Below are 18,119 nucleotides of genomic sequence, written 5' to 3'. Positions count from 1 at the left end.
GTGTATGTATATATGCATATATATATTCAACTATTTTTAACAATATGAGCTTGAGTTTCTTTCAAGACTAAAGGCAAAATTTATTTTTTCATTGCCTTATTTTGTGCAAAAGCCAAATAAAATTGTGGTGATCCATTTGCAGAAGCAAGAAAGTAGAAGCATATACACATTTTATAGTCAATCAGTGAGTATTGATATAGGTACTGGTGATTATTAGAGCTTCTAGACTATAAAAAATGTTACTATGTTTCTTTTAAAGTTTAGTGTCTGCATAGCCAGTGGATCAGATACCCAGAATGGGTGGGTAATCACTGGCGTTGTGTTTCAGACTTTAGATCTAACAAGTAAAAATTAAAAAAATAAATTGGATATGATTAAAGGACAAAGAATCAAGGGGATGGAGTGCAGCCAATTCAGAAAATAAAGAACAGTTGGTTTACCCTAATTATAGCCATTTTGATTTTTCTTTTGTATGTATCAATTGGAAGTTTGGTAAAAATTAAATCTTTAGCCCAATTATAGAAATAAATTCATTGCAGATTTCCTAAGGTGACTTTATACTTTTCTTAAACTCAAATCTTTAAAGTCGGTTGTAGTTTGTACGAGCCACAAGTCTTTCCTTTGATATAGTAAAACAGTTTACTTTTTATTTTTTAAAACAATATCTTATATCTACCATCATCTAAATTGAGGATATGTTAACATAAATGACAAAATCATATTGATATCAAAGATTCAACTGATTAAGAGAAATTTTACACTTGGATTAGGATAAGTTGTGCAAAAGTGGCTGAATCTAATAAAATGATGTAACATTTATGTATATTATAATGAATTTTCCAGATTGTTTATGGGTACAGGTCAAGCATTAAAATAAGGCCTATGTTATGCCCTCCCCCCTTTCATCAAAAAGCTTTCCGTAGATAAGTTATGGAAATAGGTGACTGTTTTTTTTTAAACTTTTTTAAGGAAGATGAATTTATTGATTTTATAGAATATCTTATTGCATTCTTCTTATTACTACTTTTCCCACTTTTGATCATGCGTATCTTTTTTCTATATTCATCTTATACAGGAAGTTATGTATCTCCTTTGTAAATTAGAAAGAGTGTCATCCAATGATTTTATTGTCAGGTGCATATTAAATGATCTCCTTGGTAACAAACATAAGTTATTATTATTATTTGACAGTTATTAAACACAGATACATGAGTAAATATGGAGCAAAGAAACACAACTTTCAATGACAAAGGTCTGTTGATACATTGTATGGTTTTATATGTTGCAAATTTGATGACTTTCTCTGTGTTAATTTCCCTCTATATTTTTATTGAGTCCTAACACACTTGCCTCCACTCACATCCCAACACACACACACATACACACACACACGCACACACACTCTCTCTCTCTCTCATATATACAGGTGCACATACACATGCATAATAGCTGAAGCTTCAAAATGAAAACATATGCAGAATGTACCTATTGATTTCTGGTCATTCTGAGCAAAAGGGAATATAAAGAAATAAAGTTTGTTTGAAACTGGGGAAGTTATTTAGTATTTTGTGTTTTAATTGCTTCTTAACTATCTAACACTAGTAGTTTTATGCCGATTAACGTAATATTGAAAATTTAAGAAATGTTAGCAAGGATTATAGGTGATTGATAGTACTGTTTTGTAGTATGAAGCATGGTTTAAATCTTGTCAGAATCCCCAGAACTTAACATGGAAATTAGAATAGAGCTGACGCCTGTATCTCCATTCTAAACCATTTAGTCATATTACTACAATTTTTTCCTTCTAAAACAGACTTCATCAAGTCTTCAGAATTCTGAATCCATTAATCCATTTGACTCTCCATTTATTTCTTTTCTCTTTCATTTTTTGTTTTTGAGACATTGTCTCACTGTGTTACCCATGCTGAAGTGCAGTGGCGTGTTCATGTCTCACTGAACCTCTGCCTCCTGGCTCAAGAGATCACATCAGCCTCCCTAATAACTGGGGCTATAGGCATGCGCTCCCATGCCCTGCTAATTTTTTGTAGAGATGAGGTCCTGCCATGTCGCCGAGGCTGGTCTCAAACTCTGGGCTCTAGCCATTTGGCCACCTCAGCCTCCCAATGTGGTAGGATTACAGGGGTGAGTCACCACGCCTAGCCTGACTCTCCATTTCTTATAGCAGTACCTCTTAATGAGGAAAGCACATTAGAATTGCCCACGGGGCTTCTAAAATATGCATATATCTAGAACCCTTCCTCAGAAAATCTGATATTTAGGTAGGAGTGGCAAGCATATTTAACAAAAACTGCACATTGATTCAGATGCCTCTTTATGTCATGTCCCAACTAAAGTTTCTTACTCTGTCTCATGTTATTTTCTCTTGTTACCCTCTGCTGTGCTTTCACTGTGCCAAAAATGATATAATACCAATACATTTTCATTTTATACTTTTGTATTAGTACTTTTGTACATGCTGTTTCTACTGCCTGAAATACCTTTTACTTCCCTCTGCATCCCCCCTTTCTCTCCTCTCCAGGTCTTTTATCTGTCAAACAATGAGTTTTCATCCTAGATTCTCCTCTGATGGCAAATCTTTCCTTACTCCCCCAGGTAGAAATAGTCACTCTCTCTTTTATGTTTACCATTTATATTTGATTATTAATTTTTTAAGTGTCCATCTCTTCCATTAATCTGTGAGCTCAGTGAAATTATGTAATTTATCTTATTTGTGTTTATGTTAAATGAATACGTGGATAACTAATAAGTTGACAGCTTTGTTAGGAATTTAAATGTACAATGTTTTCATAAACTTTTTTTAAGGGCAGCATTAAGTTGAGGTTTTCGTGATCAGCCACCAAGACATACGTTGATACATACATAACATTGTTTGTCTTAATATATGTTACCATAAAAATTTGCATGCATATAGGTGTTTATTTCTTATCTTCATTTTTTTCCCTTGTGCCTACAGACGAAATCTCACAAAACTGTCCCTTATCTTCAGTCACATGCTGGCAGAAATCAAAGCAATCTTTCCCAATGGTCAATTCCAGGGAGATAACTTTCGTATCACAAAAGCAGATGCTGCTGAATTCTGGAGAAAGTTTTTTGGAGACAAGTAAGTAAAAATCATTTTTATAGCTGTGGATCTATCTTTCAAGGGTTACTGTATCCTCCCTCCAGTTGGATATGGTATATATTTTACTTGAGTGTTTTGTGAATGTATTTTATTATTTTTGATAAGCATTTTGATTGATTGGTAATTTTTATAGTCACCAAAGGTACGCCTCAATAATGCAATAGTTTTTTAGTCACTAAGTAAATATTATACAATGTTATTTATTTCATGAGCATTCATTGAGTTTGTTCTGAGAAGCAGAGGTATGTAAGAGTCTTTATACATGAGAAGCTGATAACTTCTTATAATTTAATATGTACTTAATATACAAAATAAAGGGTAGAAGGGCATAGATACTTTAAAAAATGGCATAAGTAAATTGCTGTGACAATTTAGAAGGGAATAGTTGCTTTGGGATCAGTGATCAGGGACTGCTTCCTGGAGGAGGTGGTATGTTAAGCTTGGTTAAGATCTGAAATCGAGGTGAGAGAAGGCCCTGGCACCCTGAGCCAGCCTTTCTTTGTTTTACTGCATAGAGATTATATATGTGTGAACAAGATATGAGGATAATGTTATCACAAAGATGTAGTCTGTTGCAAAGTAGTTAAAGATGTTTTCTCCTAGGTATGCCCTACAGAGACACAGATTCTGGTGAGCTTGGTAGATAATGGAATTGAATATCTAAAGTCAGCATAATTTATATAAAAGTTGCAAAACTTTTTTCATAAATGTCTCAGTAAAATGATCAAGAATGAGCATCAGGAGGCAAGTGGTTTCCCCAGTAACCTTTTAAGAATTACCTTTAATGAGAACGCATCCTCAGAATGTCCTAGAATGTAGGCAAAGCCCTGGCTAAGTAAGTAAGGAGGAAGTGTGACTGCTTACATAGATTATTGTTTTAATGTTGTCTCAAAGGTCTGTATTTGTCCTTTAACTGATGAAATTAGACATAAAAATTGTTAATATACACTTTTTTTTAGTACTTTGATATGTTGAACTGCAATATTGGTTTTCCTTTGTTTGTTTTTGTTTTTGTTTTTTCTTTACAAAGTACTATAGTTTACTATAGTCACCACCAAGATTGGAATATACCTACATAGAGTAATGTACATTTCATTAAGCACACAATTTTTTTGGCATCCAAAATATTAAAGCCTATTTCCCACATTGTACTAAAATGTATTCTGAATTATTTTTAGGCACTAAAGGAGAAAATGCCATTGTTGCCATTAACATGGAAATTCTGTGTTGTAGCAATCTAGTTATTTATAATGTTCATATATTCATTCAGAAATGAAGAATTTAGAAAAAAGTTTATCCTTATCTGAATTAGAATAACACAGACAGCTAAGACTATACTAATTAAATATTTATTAATTGTAGAAAGCAGAACAATCTTGCCAGGTTCAGGGTGTAGGAACTGAGAGGGTTTGTTTCCTGTAGTTGCAGTTCATGTATTAACATTGTAAGCTTAGTTCAAACAGTCGGTAATCTTCAAAATAAACTTTCTCTTAAAGTTTTAAGAAAATATATAGGACAAATTGATTATGGGTATTTCTTTTTGAAAACTGAAAATTCTGGTGAGTTATAAAATTGTTTACTTGTCATAAGGTCAATAAAAAATGGAAAGATTGCTCACAGGTTTTTTTTAAGAGAGGAGTTTACTTTGCTGGTACTTCAAGCCACAGAAAATTATGCATTTGAGACATCTTTATTTCCCTTTATTTATAACCACAGACATCAAGGGGCTGAAATTTCTGTTCAACTGCTACATGAGTGAAATCACTACTACATCAAATGAGGGATTCTTGAAATAGTGATTAGATACTTTCCCTACCTCCCAAGTCTTTTCACTTTTGTCTGCTGTTTTTACTGAATTGAGAAAGCTGCTTAATTTTTCTTTAACACTTTTAATTTGTGGATGACTGCCAAATTTCATGCTCCTTTTGGAACTTATATGCATTACCATAGTCATACAAATTAATTATTCCTTTATTAGATAATTGGAGAAAGTATTTTTTATTCTTCCTAGGTTTTTACCTTGTGGTTCCATAATATTTTATTGAATGAATGGACATATGCATGAATAATGTGTATCCTTTCGAAAGGTTGAATTTTTTTTTCCATTATGCTCTAATACTGTTTGTATTTTCCCAAAACTTAGTTCTCCTGTGGGAGCATGCCTGTCATTTATCTCACTGTTCATTGAGGCCATGTAAGAATGCCTTTCATTTAGCCTAACCAGTGCCTTTAAACTTGAAAACAGCATTCTTTCCTAAAACAGAACCATTAATCCATTCATGAGGGCAGCGCCCTCAAGATCTAACCACCTCTTGAAGGTCCTACTTCTTAATACAGTCGCAATGGCAATTAAAGTTTAACATGAATTTTGGAAGGGGCATTCAAACTATAGCACTGTTGTTTTTGAAGACATGGTAGTGCTACCCTCTCTGCTCAGGGCCCAAGCCCAGCAGCCAAGAGGCACTGCCTGCCTTGTGGCCCAAGGGGAACAGTAACACATGTATCATGGCAAATTTGTTGGGAGATTCTGTTTATGGTCAATTTTTATGCAAATGAATATATTTTAACAATGCAGTCATGCTTTTCCTTTCATAGTCTGTTGACCAGGAGTTAGAAATCTGTAGGAAAAGAAAAGTGACATTATTGAATAAATGTGTCTAAGTATGTTCAGCAAAATGAGACCAATACTAAACTGAATCTTCACACTCCGGAATAATAACTTATAATCCAGAAACTTTAAGCATGAAGCTCGAAAAATATATTACTAGCGTTAAAAAAAGAAGCACATCAATGTGATTAGACTCTGGGTGACAGTCATTTTTCTTAGCGAGTCAGGTAGCAGCTTGTGACTCATTTAAGTACTTTTTGACATTGAGAAAAGTGATTGATTGAAGTGGTGATTTATAAGATTTTAGTGCACTGGTCACCTGAGCAGTGCACACTGTACCTAATATGTAGTGTAGTCTTTTATCCCTTACCCCTCTCTCACCCTTCCCCACCACGACCCCAAAGTCCATTATATCATTCTTATGCCTTTGTTTGCTCATAGCTTAGCTCCCACTTATAAGTGAGAACATACGATATTTGGTTTTCTATTTCTGAGTTACTTCACTTAGAATAATGGTTTCTAGCTCCATCCAAGTTGCTGCAAAAGACATTATTTCATTCCTTCTTATGGCTGAGTAATAGTCCATGGTGTAAATATACCATGTTTTCTTTATCCGCTTGTTGGTCTATGTGCACTTAGGTTGGTTCCATAGCGTTGCAATTGCAAATTATGCTGCTATAAACAAGCGTGTGCATGTGTCTTTTTCATATAATGACTTCTTTTCCTTTGACCAGGTATCTGGCAGTGGATTGCTGGATTGAATGGCAGTTCTACTTTTAGTTCTTTAAAGAGTCTCCATACTGTTTTCCATAGTGGTTGTTACTAATTTATACTCCCACCAGCAATGTAGAAGTGTTCCCTTTTCACAACATCCACGTCAACATCTATTGTTTTTAAAGATGTTTAACAACATCTATTGTTTTTAATTATGGTCATTCTTGCAGAAGTAAGGTGGTTTCTCACTGTGGTTTTCATTTGCATTTCCCCGATGATTAGTGATGTTGAGCATTTTTTCATATGTTTGTTGGCTGTTTGTATATGTCTTTTGAGAAATGTCTATTCATTTCCTTTGCCCACTTTTTGATGGGATTATTTGTTTTCTTCTTGCTGATTTGTTTTAGGTCCTTGTAGATTCTAGATATTAGTCCGTTGTCAGAAGCATAGTTTGCAAGTATGTTCTCCCACTGTGTGAGTTGTCTGTTTACTCTCCTGATTATTTCTTTTGCTGTGCAGAAGCTTTTTAATTAGGTCCCATTTATTTATTTTTATTTTTATGCATTTGCTTTTGAGGTCTTAGCCATGAATTCTCTGCCTAAGCTAATGTCTAGAAGAGTTTCTTTGATGTTATCTTGTAGGATTTTCATGGTTTCAGGTCTTAGATTTAAGTCTTTGATCCATCTTGAGTTGATTTTTTAATAAGGTGAGAGATGGGGATCCAGTTTCATTCTTCTACATGTGGCTTGCCAGTTTTTCCAGCACAGTTTATTGAATAGGGCATCCTTTTCCAAATTTATGTTTTTGTATGCTTTGTCAAAGATCAGTTAGCTGTATTTGGCTTTCCTTCTGGGTTCTCTGTTCTGTTCCATTGGTCTATGTGCCTGTCATTATACCAGTACCATGCTGCTTTGGTAACTATAGCCTTGTGTTGTAATTTGAGGTCAGATAGTGTGATGCCTCCAGATATGTTCTTTTCGCTTAGTATTGCTTTGGTGATATGGTCTCTTTTTTGGTTCCATACGAATCTTAGGATTGTTTTTTCTAGTTCTGTGAAGAATGTTGATGGTATTTTGATGGGAATTGCATGGAGTCTGTGGATTGCTTTGAGCAGTGTGGTCATTTTATTCTTCCCATCCATGAGCAGGTGATGTGTTTCCATTTGTTGTGTCATCTATAATTTCTGTGTTTCAGTGTTTTGTAGTTTTCCTTCTAGAGATCTTTCACCTCCTTGGTTAAATATATTCCTAAGTATTTTATTTTATTTTTTTCAGCTGTTGCAAAGGGGATTGAGTTCTTGGTTTGATTCTCAGCTTGGTTATGTTGGTGTATAGCAGTGCCACTGATTTGTGTACATTGATTTTGTGTCCAGAGACTTTACTGAATTCATTTATAAGATCTGGGAGCTTTTTGGATGAATCTTGAGGCTTTTCTAGGTATATGATCGATCATATCATCAGTGAATGATGACAGTTCGACTTCCTCTTTTCCAATTTGGATGCCTCTTATTTCTTTTTTTTTATTGGATTGCTCTGGCTGTGACTTCCAGTACTGGGCTGAACAGAAGTGGTGAAGGTGGGGATCTTTATCTGGTTACAATTCTCAGGGGGAATGCTTTCAACTTTTTGCCATTCAGTATGATGTTAGCTATAGGTTTGACATATATGGCTTTTATTACTTTCGGGTAAATCTCTTCTATACATATTTTGTTGAGGGATTATAAAGGGGTGCTGTATGTTATCAAATGCTATTTCTGGGTCTATTGAGATGATTATGTATATTTTTAAAATTTCTGTTTATGTGATGTGTCACATTTATTAACTTACATATGTTAAACTGTCCTTGTATCTCTGAAACCCACTTGATTGTGATGTATTAGTTTTTTGTTGTGCTGTTGGATTAGTTAGCTAGTATTTTGTTGAGGATTTTTGCATCTTTGTTCATCAGAGATATTGGTCTGTAGTTTGTTGTTGTTATGTCTTTTCCTGGTTTTGATATTAGCATGGTAGTGGCTTCATAGAATGATTTACGGAGGATTCCCTCTTTCTCTGTCTTTTAGAATAGTTTCAGTAGGATTAGTACCAATTTGTCTTTGAATGTCTGGTAGAATTCAGTTGTGAATCTATCTTGTCCTGGACTTTCTCTGTTTGCATTTTTAAAATTACTGATTCAGTCTCACTGCTTGTTATTGTTATTGGGTGGCAGTAAACCTTACCCAGCTCTCCTGCAGTTGGTGAGGCTGATCTCACTCCCACAGTGCTCTGCTAACAATGCTTGGTTTAGATCCAGGTAGTCTATAGACAGAACTCAGACCTGCCCCAGGTCATAAGCTTCTCCACATAGAAAGCTGCCATGGCTTTCAAAAAGCCATGCCCCTCTTCGTCTTCCCAGGCATGGCCAGGCACCCAGCTCCTATGCTCCTGTCTGCAGCACACTTCGCACTTGCCGCAACTCCTCCCTCCCCATTCTGTTCAAGGGAATTTGTTCCACTCGAGATTATATTACAAAATTCAGTTGGGAGGTTCTTTCACCCTGTGTCCTTTCCCTGAGCTCATTGGCTGACTTCCAGAGGGTCCCTGTGAGATATAGTCAGGAATAGCTTCCCTGGGTTCATGCTGGAGATTGGGAAGTCCTGCTGCGGCTCCTACTTTTTTGTTTCCCTAAATCTGTTCCAGCTATTGGAAGGGTAAAGGGCTTCTCCAGTGGCCTGGATTTTCAGATTCCCTGGTGGGGATGTGTACTTGGAGGCAGGCTCTTCCCCTCTCGCACTCTGAGGACTTAGGAGTTTTTCACCTGTCTCACGTAGTAGGCTGTAGCCTCCCAATTCTTTCACAGGGTCTGTGGATTCTGTTTTCCTAAGTTCCTGCATTGGTTCTTTGGGAAAAAATTCACACTGAATCTCTGCACATTATTCTGTCCTTCCAAGTGGGAGAAGCATGCTGACACTGCCTCCAGTCTGCCATCTTGAAAAAAACAAAAAACAAAAATTAGCATTGAGAAGATTTAGACATAAATTTCCAAACAAATTATAATTCAGTTAGAAACACAGATTCTAACTCTTGAATCTTCTTACATAGCCTCTCCTCTCCATACATAAAATTCTCTTCTTCAAATTTAAATTCATGCTCTGCATTACCCCAACAATCTTCTGATTAGTCTTCCTATCTCCAATAACAACCTATCCCATTGTTCTTAGGGGACCAGTGAGCTGTCTAAAAAGCAGAGCTAATCATTCCAGTCTTTCGCTTGAAGTGTTTGCATGAATATTAATTCTAGGTTAAAGTCTAAAATCACATTAAACATCACAAGCTTTAGAAACTTTTTCGCTGGCTTCTTTTTTTCTACTTATCATTTCGGTATACTTAACTCATCTGCAAAGAAACAACTCAATACTGTTCATATTTCCCAATGTATGTCTCATTTTTTACTCCTCATTGTCTTTGTTTTCGTATGTTGCATTCACTGCTTGGATAGGCAGTCACCCATGCTCTATCCAGTGTTGCCACTTTGAAAGCTTTACTTTAGTACCCTAATGGATATCCCTACTCTGTGCTGCCAGGTACCTGAGCTCACATCTGTCATAATATATTACAGTGAACTGCTGACATGCCCCCATTTCTCAATTGAGAGGTTTCCAATAGACTGGAAAGTTTCTTTGGAGGCAGAGACTGCATCTTACTTATTTTTGTGTTTTTGAGCCTGACACATTTCCTGGAATGTTTAGGCAATAATAATTTTTTTTTTTAGGTGGAGTTTTGCTCTTGTTGCCCAGGCTAGAGTGCAATGGCGCCATCTCGGCTCACTGCAACCTCTGCCTCCTGGATTCAAGCGATTCTCCCGCCTCAGCCTCCCAAGTAGCTGGGATTACAGGCATGCACCACCACGCCCGGCAATTTTTTTTTTTTGTATGTTTAGTAGACGTGGAGTTTCTCCATGTTGGCCAGGCTGGTCTCAAACTCCTGTCCTCAGGTGATCCACCCGTCTCAGCCTCCCAAAGTGCTGGGATTACAGGCATGAGCCATCACGCCCGGCGGCAATAATTGTTAACAGACTACATGAATAATTGCATAGATGGATGATGTCTATCCTCTACTCTCAATTTCCAATGACTTCATTATATATAAATTGATCTCTTTTTAAATAATCAGTTCCTACATTTCTATTCCTTAGATGCCTCTCTTCCCTCTTTCTTTTCATCTGTCTCAGAATTTTGACACCTTTCTTTAAGTTCAGTTCAGAAGTCCACTTTTCTGAGTTTTTCTCATTCATATACACCCTTCTACGTGATCTATGTTAATTACTCTATACTTTGGTTGCTGTGGTATTTTAGACACATTTATATTGTAAAATGTGTTTACTATGTAGGTCTTTCTTGCTTGATTGCAAGAGTCTTCAATGACTTTCTATGCAAAAGTTGGTGAAAACAGACACATTTATTAGAGTTATTGTATGTCAGATTTTGTGTTCAGTGCTTTCACATATACTAGCCTCATTTTCAATATAATCTTTAAACTACTTTGTAAATGGTTGTTGAATGAGTCTTTTACGTACCATATACATTGTAGACATTTAGTAGTTATTAGTTGAATGTATGAGTATAGGATGCAACTTTTCTGCCATTTAAGCTCTCTCTTCCTTTACTTATGTTCTGTTCTTCAGTCAAATTGGCTTATTTGGCTCTTTCTGGACACATCAGCAATTATAGGTTTCTATGTCTTTGCTTATATTGCTCCTTCTACTTGAAGATTTTTATAATCTCTGGCATAACAATTCTTACTAATCCCTCAAAGATAATTTTGCTCATAATTTTTCCCATTAGTGTTATTACTAGATCTCTTCTTAAACTTCACTAAGCTCTGGCTTATCTTCTGCATTTACTATTTTTATGGTTTTATTACAAGTATTTGTCTAGTTGTCATACTTCCCCCTAGACTATATGCTCCATGAAATCAAGCTTATTTATTCATCTTTGTATTTCTAAAGTAGCTCAGCACAATGTTTTATATACAGGCTTTCAGGAACCATTGTACATTTAATTCAGATGAGTTGAGAAGTAGAGGAATGTGCATTAGCATGTGTATGTGTGAGATGGAGCCTGCTTGCTTGATTGATTGGGAGACAGCATACTTAGGGTTTGGCATGCAGGCTCTGCAGCCAGGTTATCTGTCCCTGGACAGGTTCTGACTGCAACATTTACTCACTTTGTGACTTTGGGGAATCTAGTTGGTTTTTCTATGCATCTTTTTCCTCATTTATAAAATGTAGATGATACTAATAATACCTACCATCAATGGTTGTTATGACGGCTTAAAATAGCTAAACCTTACCTGTAAGGCACATAAAACTGTGTCTAGCATATAATAAATATTCTATTTTGTGGAATAATTAACCAATTGAAACCTTTAAAAGTGGTCCAAATTCTCTAAATAATGTAATTTACATTTGACTTTGTATGATGGAGGTTTCATACTCTGTAGCAATCTAAAAGCAAAAAAAAAAAAAAAAGAAAGAAAAAGAAAAATTTTAAAAATTATTTTATGTGTATCCTGAGATGAAGGTAGAATTGAAAATAAGAAACTGTCTTGGTTACCACAGGGGGAAAGTGGTTTATTTATAGCTCAATTTATTGCCTCTATGATTGATTTCCTGCAAAAGCGATAAGGGCCTTCTTTGGTTTCCCGTATTTTCCTTTCACTTTTAATATGAAAGAAAGGAAAATACTTTCTTTACCTTTCCAGCGAGTGAGATATATATTCTTCTAGCATATTAACTAGCTCAGTTTTCCCTCTAGGTAAAGAAAACACAACCTAATTATATTAAATTAAAAGAAGCGGTACACAGTAGAAATTAAGAGTTTTTACAATGAAATTTTTTAGCAGATACTCTAAAGAGAAAGAAAAAAGAACTAAAGTAGGATTCAAAGAATCACTAGTTAATATTTCTACTAGTTAGCTACCTCCCTTTGTTGCCTGTTAAAAAAAAATTTCAGGTATCTTTATGTCAATAAGGAAAATAAAAACTTACATATCTACTGGAGGCCTATTTTGTTCAATTCATTGTAACAAGATACAAAACAACTAAGATGCCAATTGTAATTTTCTACCTATAAGCAATATTCAGTTTGGGGAAGACAGGATATAAAAAGAAGATAAATACTTAAAATCAGCTCTGTAGCATTAGAAAATCACATAAAGAATATCACAAATAATAAATTAATTTACTAGTACATGCATACCTCAGAGATACTGTGGGTTTAGTTTGAGACCACTGCAATAAAGTACATCGCAATGAAGTGCATATTGCAATAAAGCAAGTCACATAGATTATTTTTGTCTTCCTAGTGAATATAGAAGTTGTATTTATACTGTACTGTAGTCTGTTAGGTGTGCAATAGCATTATGTCTAAAAAAAATATGTACCTTAACTAAAAAAGAATTGCTAAAAAATGCTAACAATCAGCTGAGCCTTCAGTGAGTTGTAATCTTTTAGCTGCTGGAGAGTTGTGCCTCGATGTTCATGGCTATTGACTGATCATATACTGAAAGTTAAGGTGGCTGTGGCAATTTCTTAAAATTAGGCAGCAGTGAAGTTTACTACATCAATTGGTTCTTCCTTTCATGTAATATTTATCTATAACATGCAATGCTGTTTGATAATATTTTACTCACAATAGAGTTTCATTCAAAATTGGAGTCAGTCCTCTCAAACCCTGCCACTGCTTTATCAACCAAGTGTCTGCAATATTCTAAATCCTTTATTGTAATAACAGCAGTGTTCACAGCATCTTCACCTGGAGTAAATTACATTTAAGAAAGCACTTTTTTGCTTTTCTATAAGAAGCAGTTTTCGTCTGTTCAAATTTTATGAGATTTGCATCAATTTAGCCACATATTTAGGTTCTACTTCTAATTCTAGTTCTCTAGCAAATTCTACATCTACAGTTACTTCTTCCACTGAAGTCTTGAAATCCTCAGAGTCATCCATGAGATTTGGAATTCACTGTTTCCAAACTCCTGTTAATGTTGGTATTTTGACCTCCTCCCTTGAATCATAAATGTTCTTAGTGGCATTAGAAAGGTGAATCCTTTCCACGAGGTTTTGAATTTTCTTTGCCCAGAGCTATCACAATATATGACAGCTATAGCCGTAGGAAATGTATTTCTTAAATAATAAGACTTGAAAGTCAAAATGGCTCCTTGATTCATGGGCTGCAGAATGAGTACTGCGTTAGAAGACATGAAAACAACATTAATCTCCTCGTACATCTCCATCAAATCTTTTGGGTGATCGGGGCATTGCCAATGAGCAGTACTATTTTGAAAGGAATTGTTTTCTCTACACAGCATATCTCAGCAGTAGGCTTAAAATATTCAGTAATCCAGGTTTTTTGTTCCATTTGTGGAGCACAGGAAGAGTAGATTTAGCGTAATTCTTAAAGGACCTAGGATTTTTGGAATGGTGAATGAACATTGTGTTCAACTTAAAGTCACCACTTTTATTGGCCACTAACAAGAGTCAGCCTGTCCTTTGAAGCTTTTTGTTTTTTTAAATAAAGAACAGAAATTTATTTCTGATAGTTCTGAAGGCTAGGAAGTCCAAGATCAAGGTGCTGACAAATTGTCTGGTAAGGACCCACTTCCTAATTTACAGATGGCCAAACATCTTTTTGCAATATCCTCACATGGTAGAAAGAGTGAGCAACTATCAGGGGGCTTTTGTTTTTTCTTTTTCAACCTTTATTTTGGAGGTTATTTAGGGGGTACATATGCAAGTAATTGCATATTGCATGATGCTGAGGTTTGGGGTATGATTGAACCCATCATGTAGCTTTGAAGCTAGGTATTGACTTCTCCCTACCCCTAGCATTTTCTAGATAGCATTTTCTTTCATCTTAAGGCTGTTTCATCTACATTAATTATCTGTTGTTTTGTGTAGCCACATTCATCAATGATCTTAGTTAGATCTTCTGTATAACTTGTAGCTTCTACATCAGCACTTGGTGCTTCACCTTGCACTTTTATGTTAGAGAGAGCTTCTTTTCTTAAACCCCATAAACAAATTTCTGCTAGTTTCAAACTTTACTTCTGAAGCTTCCTGAATTCTCTTACCCTTCACAGAATTGAAGCGAGTTGGGACCTTGTTTTGGATTCGGCTTTGGCCTAACAGAATATTGTGGCTAGTTTGATCTAACCAAACCACCAAAACTTTCTCCATATCACCAGTAAGGCTGTTTTGCTTTCTTATCATTCATGTGTTCACTGAAGTAGCATTTTAAATTTCCTTCATGAACTTCTCATTTCCATTCACATCTTGGCTAACTGTTTGGTGCAAGAGGCCTCACTTTTGTCCTATGTCAGATTTAGACATGCCTTTCTCACTAAACTTAATCATGTCCATAATTAGATGTAAAGTGAGAGACTTGTGACTATTCCTTTCACTTGAACACTTGAGGTCATTTTAGGGTTACTATTTGGCCTGATTTCAGTGTTGTTGTGTCTTAGGGAATAGAAAGTCCCCAGGAGAGGGAGAGAGAAAAGAGAACAGTGTTGGTGGAGCAGTGAGAACATATACCATTAAGTTTGCTGTCTTACATGGGCATGGTTCATAGTGCCCAAAAACTATTTGTTTCACACAAAAAATACTGTTTTGAAACTGAAAAACTGGGAATGATGGCAACAATAGGTATGAATTGTGATATGACAGCAATTGGCTAGACCTGTGTGCCAGCTGTTTTTCTTAGATAATCTCTCTTCTAATTCATCACAATCCTTTCCTGGACGTCTTTACTAATTTATATTATATACCTGGTCCCCAGATATTTGATTTTTTAATATCTGAAAGCTATTTGGAACCACTGGACTAATAGTGTGTGCCCCTGGATTTATAGAGGTCCTGGTCTTAATCCTCTAAACATTTGTTCTCTTCTCTGCTGGATGTGTCTACTTGGGTCAATAAAGAGAGAGAAGGTCTCCTTCTAGAGCAAGGATCTTAAAGCCTTGTAAAATAGAGGTAGTATTTCTCCCTGGGTCAAAGGATATGCATTATCCATTACAAAATATTTGGGTTCCTTAAGTTCTAGGTTCTACTCCAGAATCAAACCCACAGTGTATGCAGATGTCACCTGGCCCTCTTTCCATCTTTTAGGAGAATTTGTGTTTAGGGAACAAGGGCAAGAAAATGCTGGTACTCTAGCCACTGCTCTTGCTGTGAGTAACAAAGTCCTTTGACTCTGACCCAGTCCTTTGACAGCAACCCAGTATCTTCTGCCACTATACATGAAACTGTGATAGGCCAACTTCTTAGCTTGCAAGAAGAGTAGAATCTCATTCTTTGGTTTTTTAGAATCATGTTCTGCTGGTAGAGAAAGTGTGACTTAATAGGAAAGTAAATAAAACTTACTTATATTAATCTGTTCTCATGCTGCTGATAAAGACCTACCTGAGACTAATTTATAAAGAAAAAGAAGTTTAATGCACTCACAGTTCCACATGACTAGGGAGGCCTCACAATCGTGGTGGAAGGTGAAAGGCACTTCTTACGTGGCAGCAGATGAGAGAAAATGAGAGCCAATGTGAGATTTATTTACTACCACAAGAATAGTTTGTGGGAAACCACTCCCATGATTCAAATACCTCCTATTAGGTCCTTTCTACAACATGTGGGTATTATGGGAGCTAACAATTCAAGATGAAATTTGGGTGGGGACACAGCCAAACAATGTCATTCTGCCACTGGCCCCTCCCATATCTCATGTCCTCACATTCCAAGACACAATCATGCCTTCGCAACAATCCCCCAAAGTCTTAACTCATTCCAGCATTAACTCAAAAGTCCACAGTCCAAAGTCTTATCTGAGATAACAAGAGTCCCTTGCACTTATGAGCCAGTACAATCAAAAGCAAGTTAGTTACTTCCTAGGTACAATGGGGATACAGGCATTGGGAAATACAGCCATTCTGAATGGGAGAAATTGGCCAAAACAAAGGGTCTACAGGCCCCACACAAGTCCGAAATCCAGCGGGCCAGTCAAACCTTAAAGCTCCAAAATGATTTCCTTTGACTCCATGTCTCACATCCAGGGCACGCTGATGTAAGAGGTGGGCTCTCATGCTCTTGGGCAGCTCCACCCCGTGGCTTCGCAGGGTACAGTTTCCCTCTTGGTTGCTTTCATGGGCTGATATTGAGTGTCTCTGGCTTTTCCAGGTGCATGGTGCAAAATGTTGGTAGATCTACTATTCTGGGGTCTGGAGGACGGTGGCCCTCTTCTTACAGCTCCACTAGTCAGTGCCCCAGTGGAGACTCTGTGTGGGGGCTTCAGCCCCACATTTCCCTCCCACACTGCTCTAGCAGAGGTAGGGCTCTGCCCCTGCAGCAGATGTCTACCTCCACAAGGGCCCTGCCCCTGCAGCAAACTTCTACCTGGATATCCAAGCATTTCCATACATCTTCTGAAATCTAGGCAGAGATTCCTATACCTTAACTTCTTGACTTCTGTGCACCTGCAGGCTCAAACACCATGTGGAAGCTGCCAAGGCTTGAGGCTTGCACCCTCTGAAATAAAAGCTTGAGTTCAACATTGGCCCCTTATAGCCATGGCTGGGATGCAGGGCACCAAGTCCCGAGACTGCACAAAGCAGCAAGGCCTTGGGTACAGCCAATGAAACCATTTTTTCTTCCTAGGCCTCCAGGCCTGTGATGAGAGAAGCTGCCGTGAAGACCTCTGACATGCCCTGGAGACATTTTCCTCATTGTCTTGGTGATTAACATTTGGCTCCTCCTTACTTATACAAATTTCTGCAGCCAGCTTGAGGTTCTCCTCCGAGCATGTGTTTTTCTTTTTTATCACATTGTCAGGCTGCAAATTTTCTGAACTTTAATGCTCCGCTTCTTCTTGAAACATAAATTCCAATTCCATATCATATCTTTGTGAATGAATAAAACTTAATGCTTTTAACAGTACCCAAGTCACCTCTTGAATGCTTTGCTGCTTAGAAGTTTCTTCTGCCAGATGCCCTAAATTATCTCTCTGAAGTTAAAAGTTACACAGATCTCCAGGGTGGGGCAAAATGCTGCCAGTCTCTTTGCTAAAACATAGCAAGAGTCACCTTTACTTCAGTTCCCAACAAGTTCCCCATCTCCATCTCAGTCCACCTCAACCTGCACTTCATTGTCCATATCACTATCAGCATTTTCGTCAAAACCATTCAACAAGTGTCTAGGAAGTTCCAAACTTTCCCACATCTTCCTCTCTTCTTCTGAGCCCTCCAAACTGTTCCAACCTCTCCCTGTTATCCAGTTCCAAAGTTGCTTCCACAGTTTTTGGGTATCTTTACAGCAGCACCCCACTCTACTGGCACCAATTTACTGTATTAGTACATTTTCATGTTGCTGAAAAAGACATACTCAAAACTGGGTAATTTATAAAGAAAAAGAGGTTTAATGGGCTCACAGTTCCATGTGGCTGGGGAGACCTCACAATCATGGCAGAAGATAAAAGGCACATCTTACACGGCAGCAGAGAAGAGAAAATATGAGAGCTAAGCAAAAAGGGAAACCCCTATAAAACCCTCAGATCTCATGTGGCTTATTTACTACCACAAGAATAGTATGTGGGAAACTGCCCCCATGATTCAATTATCTCCCACCTGGTCCCTC

At 36.9% G+C, this 18,119-nt stretch overlaps 1 protein-coding gene across 22 annotated transcripts in view; it reads left to right on the top strand.

The window, feature by feature from the left end:
* Positions 1-18,119, top strand: part of CBLB (Cbl proto-oncogene B) — a 217,072-nt gene that overhangs the window by 92,674 nt on the left and 106,279 nt on the right. For all 22 annotated transcript variants that reach the window (XM_057301850.2, XM_057301848.2, XM_057301845.2 and 19 more), the window contains one exon: positions 2,975-3,121. In XM_057301850.2, the coding sequence (XP_057157833.1) occupies positions 2,975-3,121 (147 nt within the window). The remainder of the gene's footprint in view (positions 1-2,974; positions 3,122-18,119) is intronic.

Source organism: Pan paniscus, chromosome 2 (genome assembly GCF_029289425.2).
Source record: "Pan paniscus chromosome 2, NHGRI_mPanPan1-v2.0_pri, whole genome shotgun sequence".
NCBI lineage: Eukaryota > Metazoa > Chordata > Mammalia > Primates > Hominidae > Pan > Pan paniscus.
The sequence above is the reverse complement of the archived record's forward strand: the minus strand, read 5'-3'. Positions and strand labels throughout refer to the sequence as shown.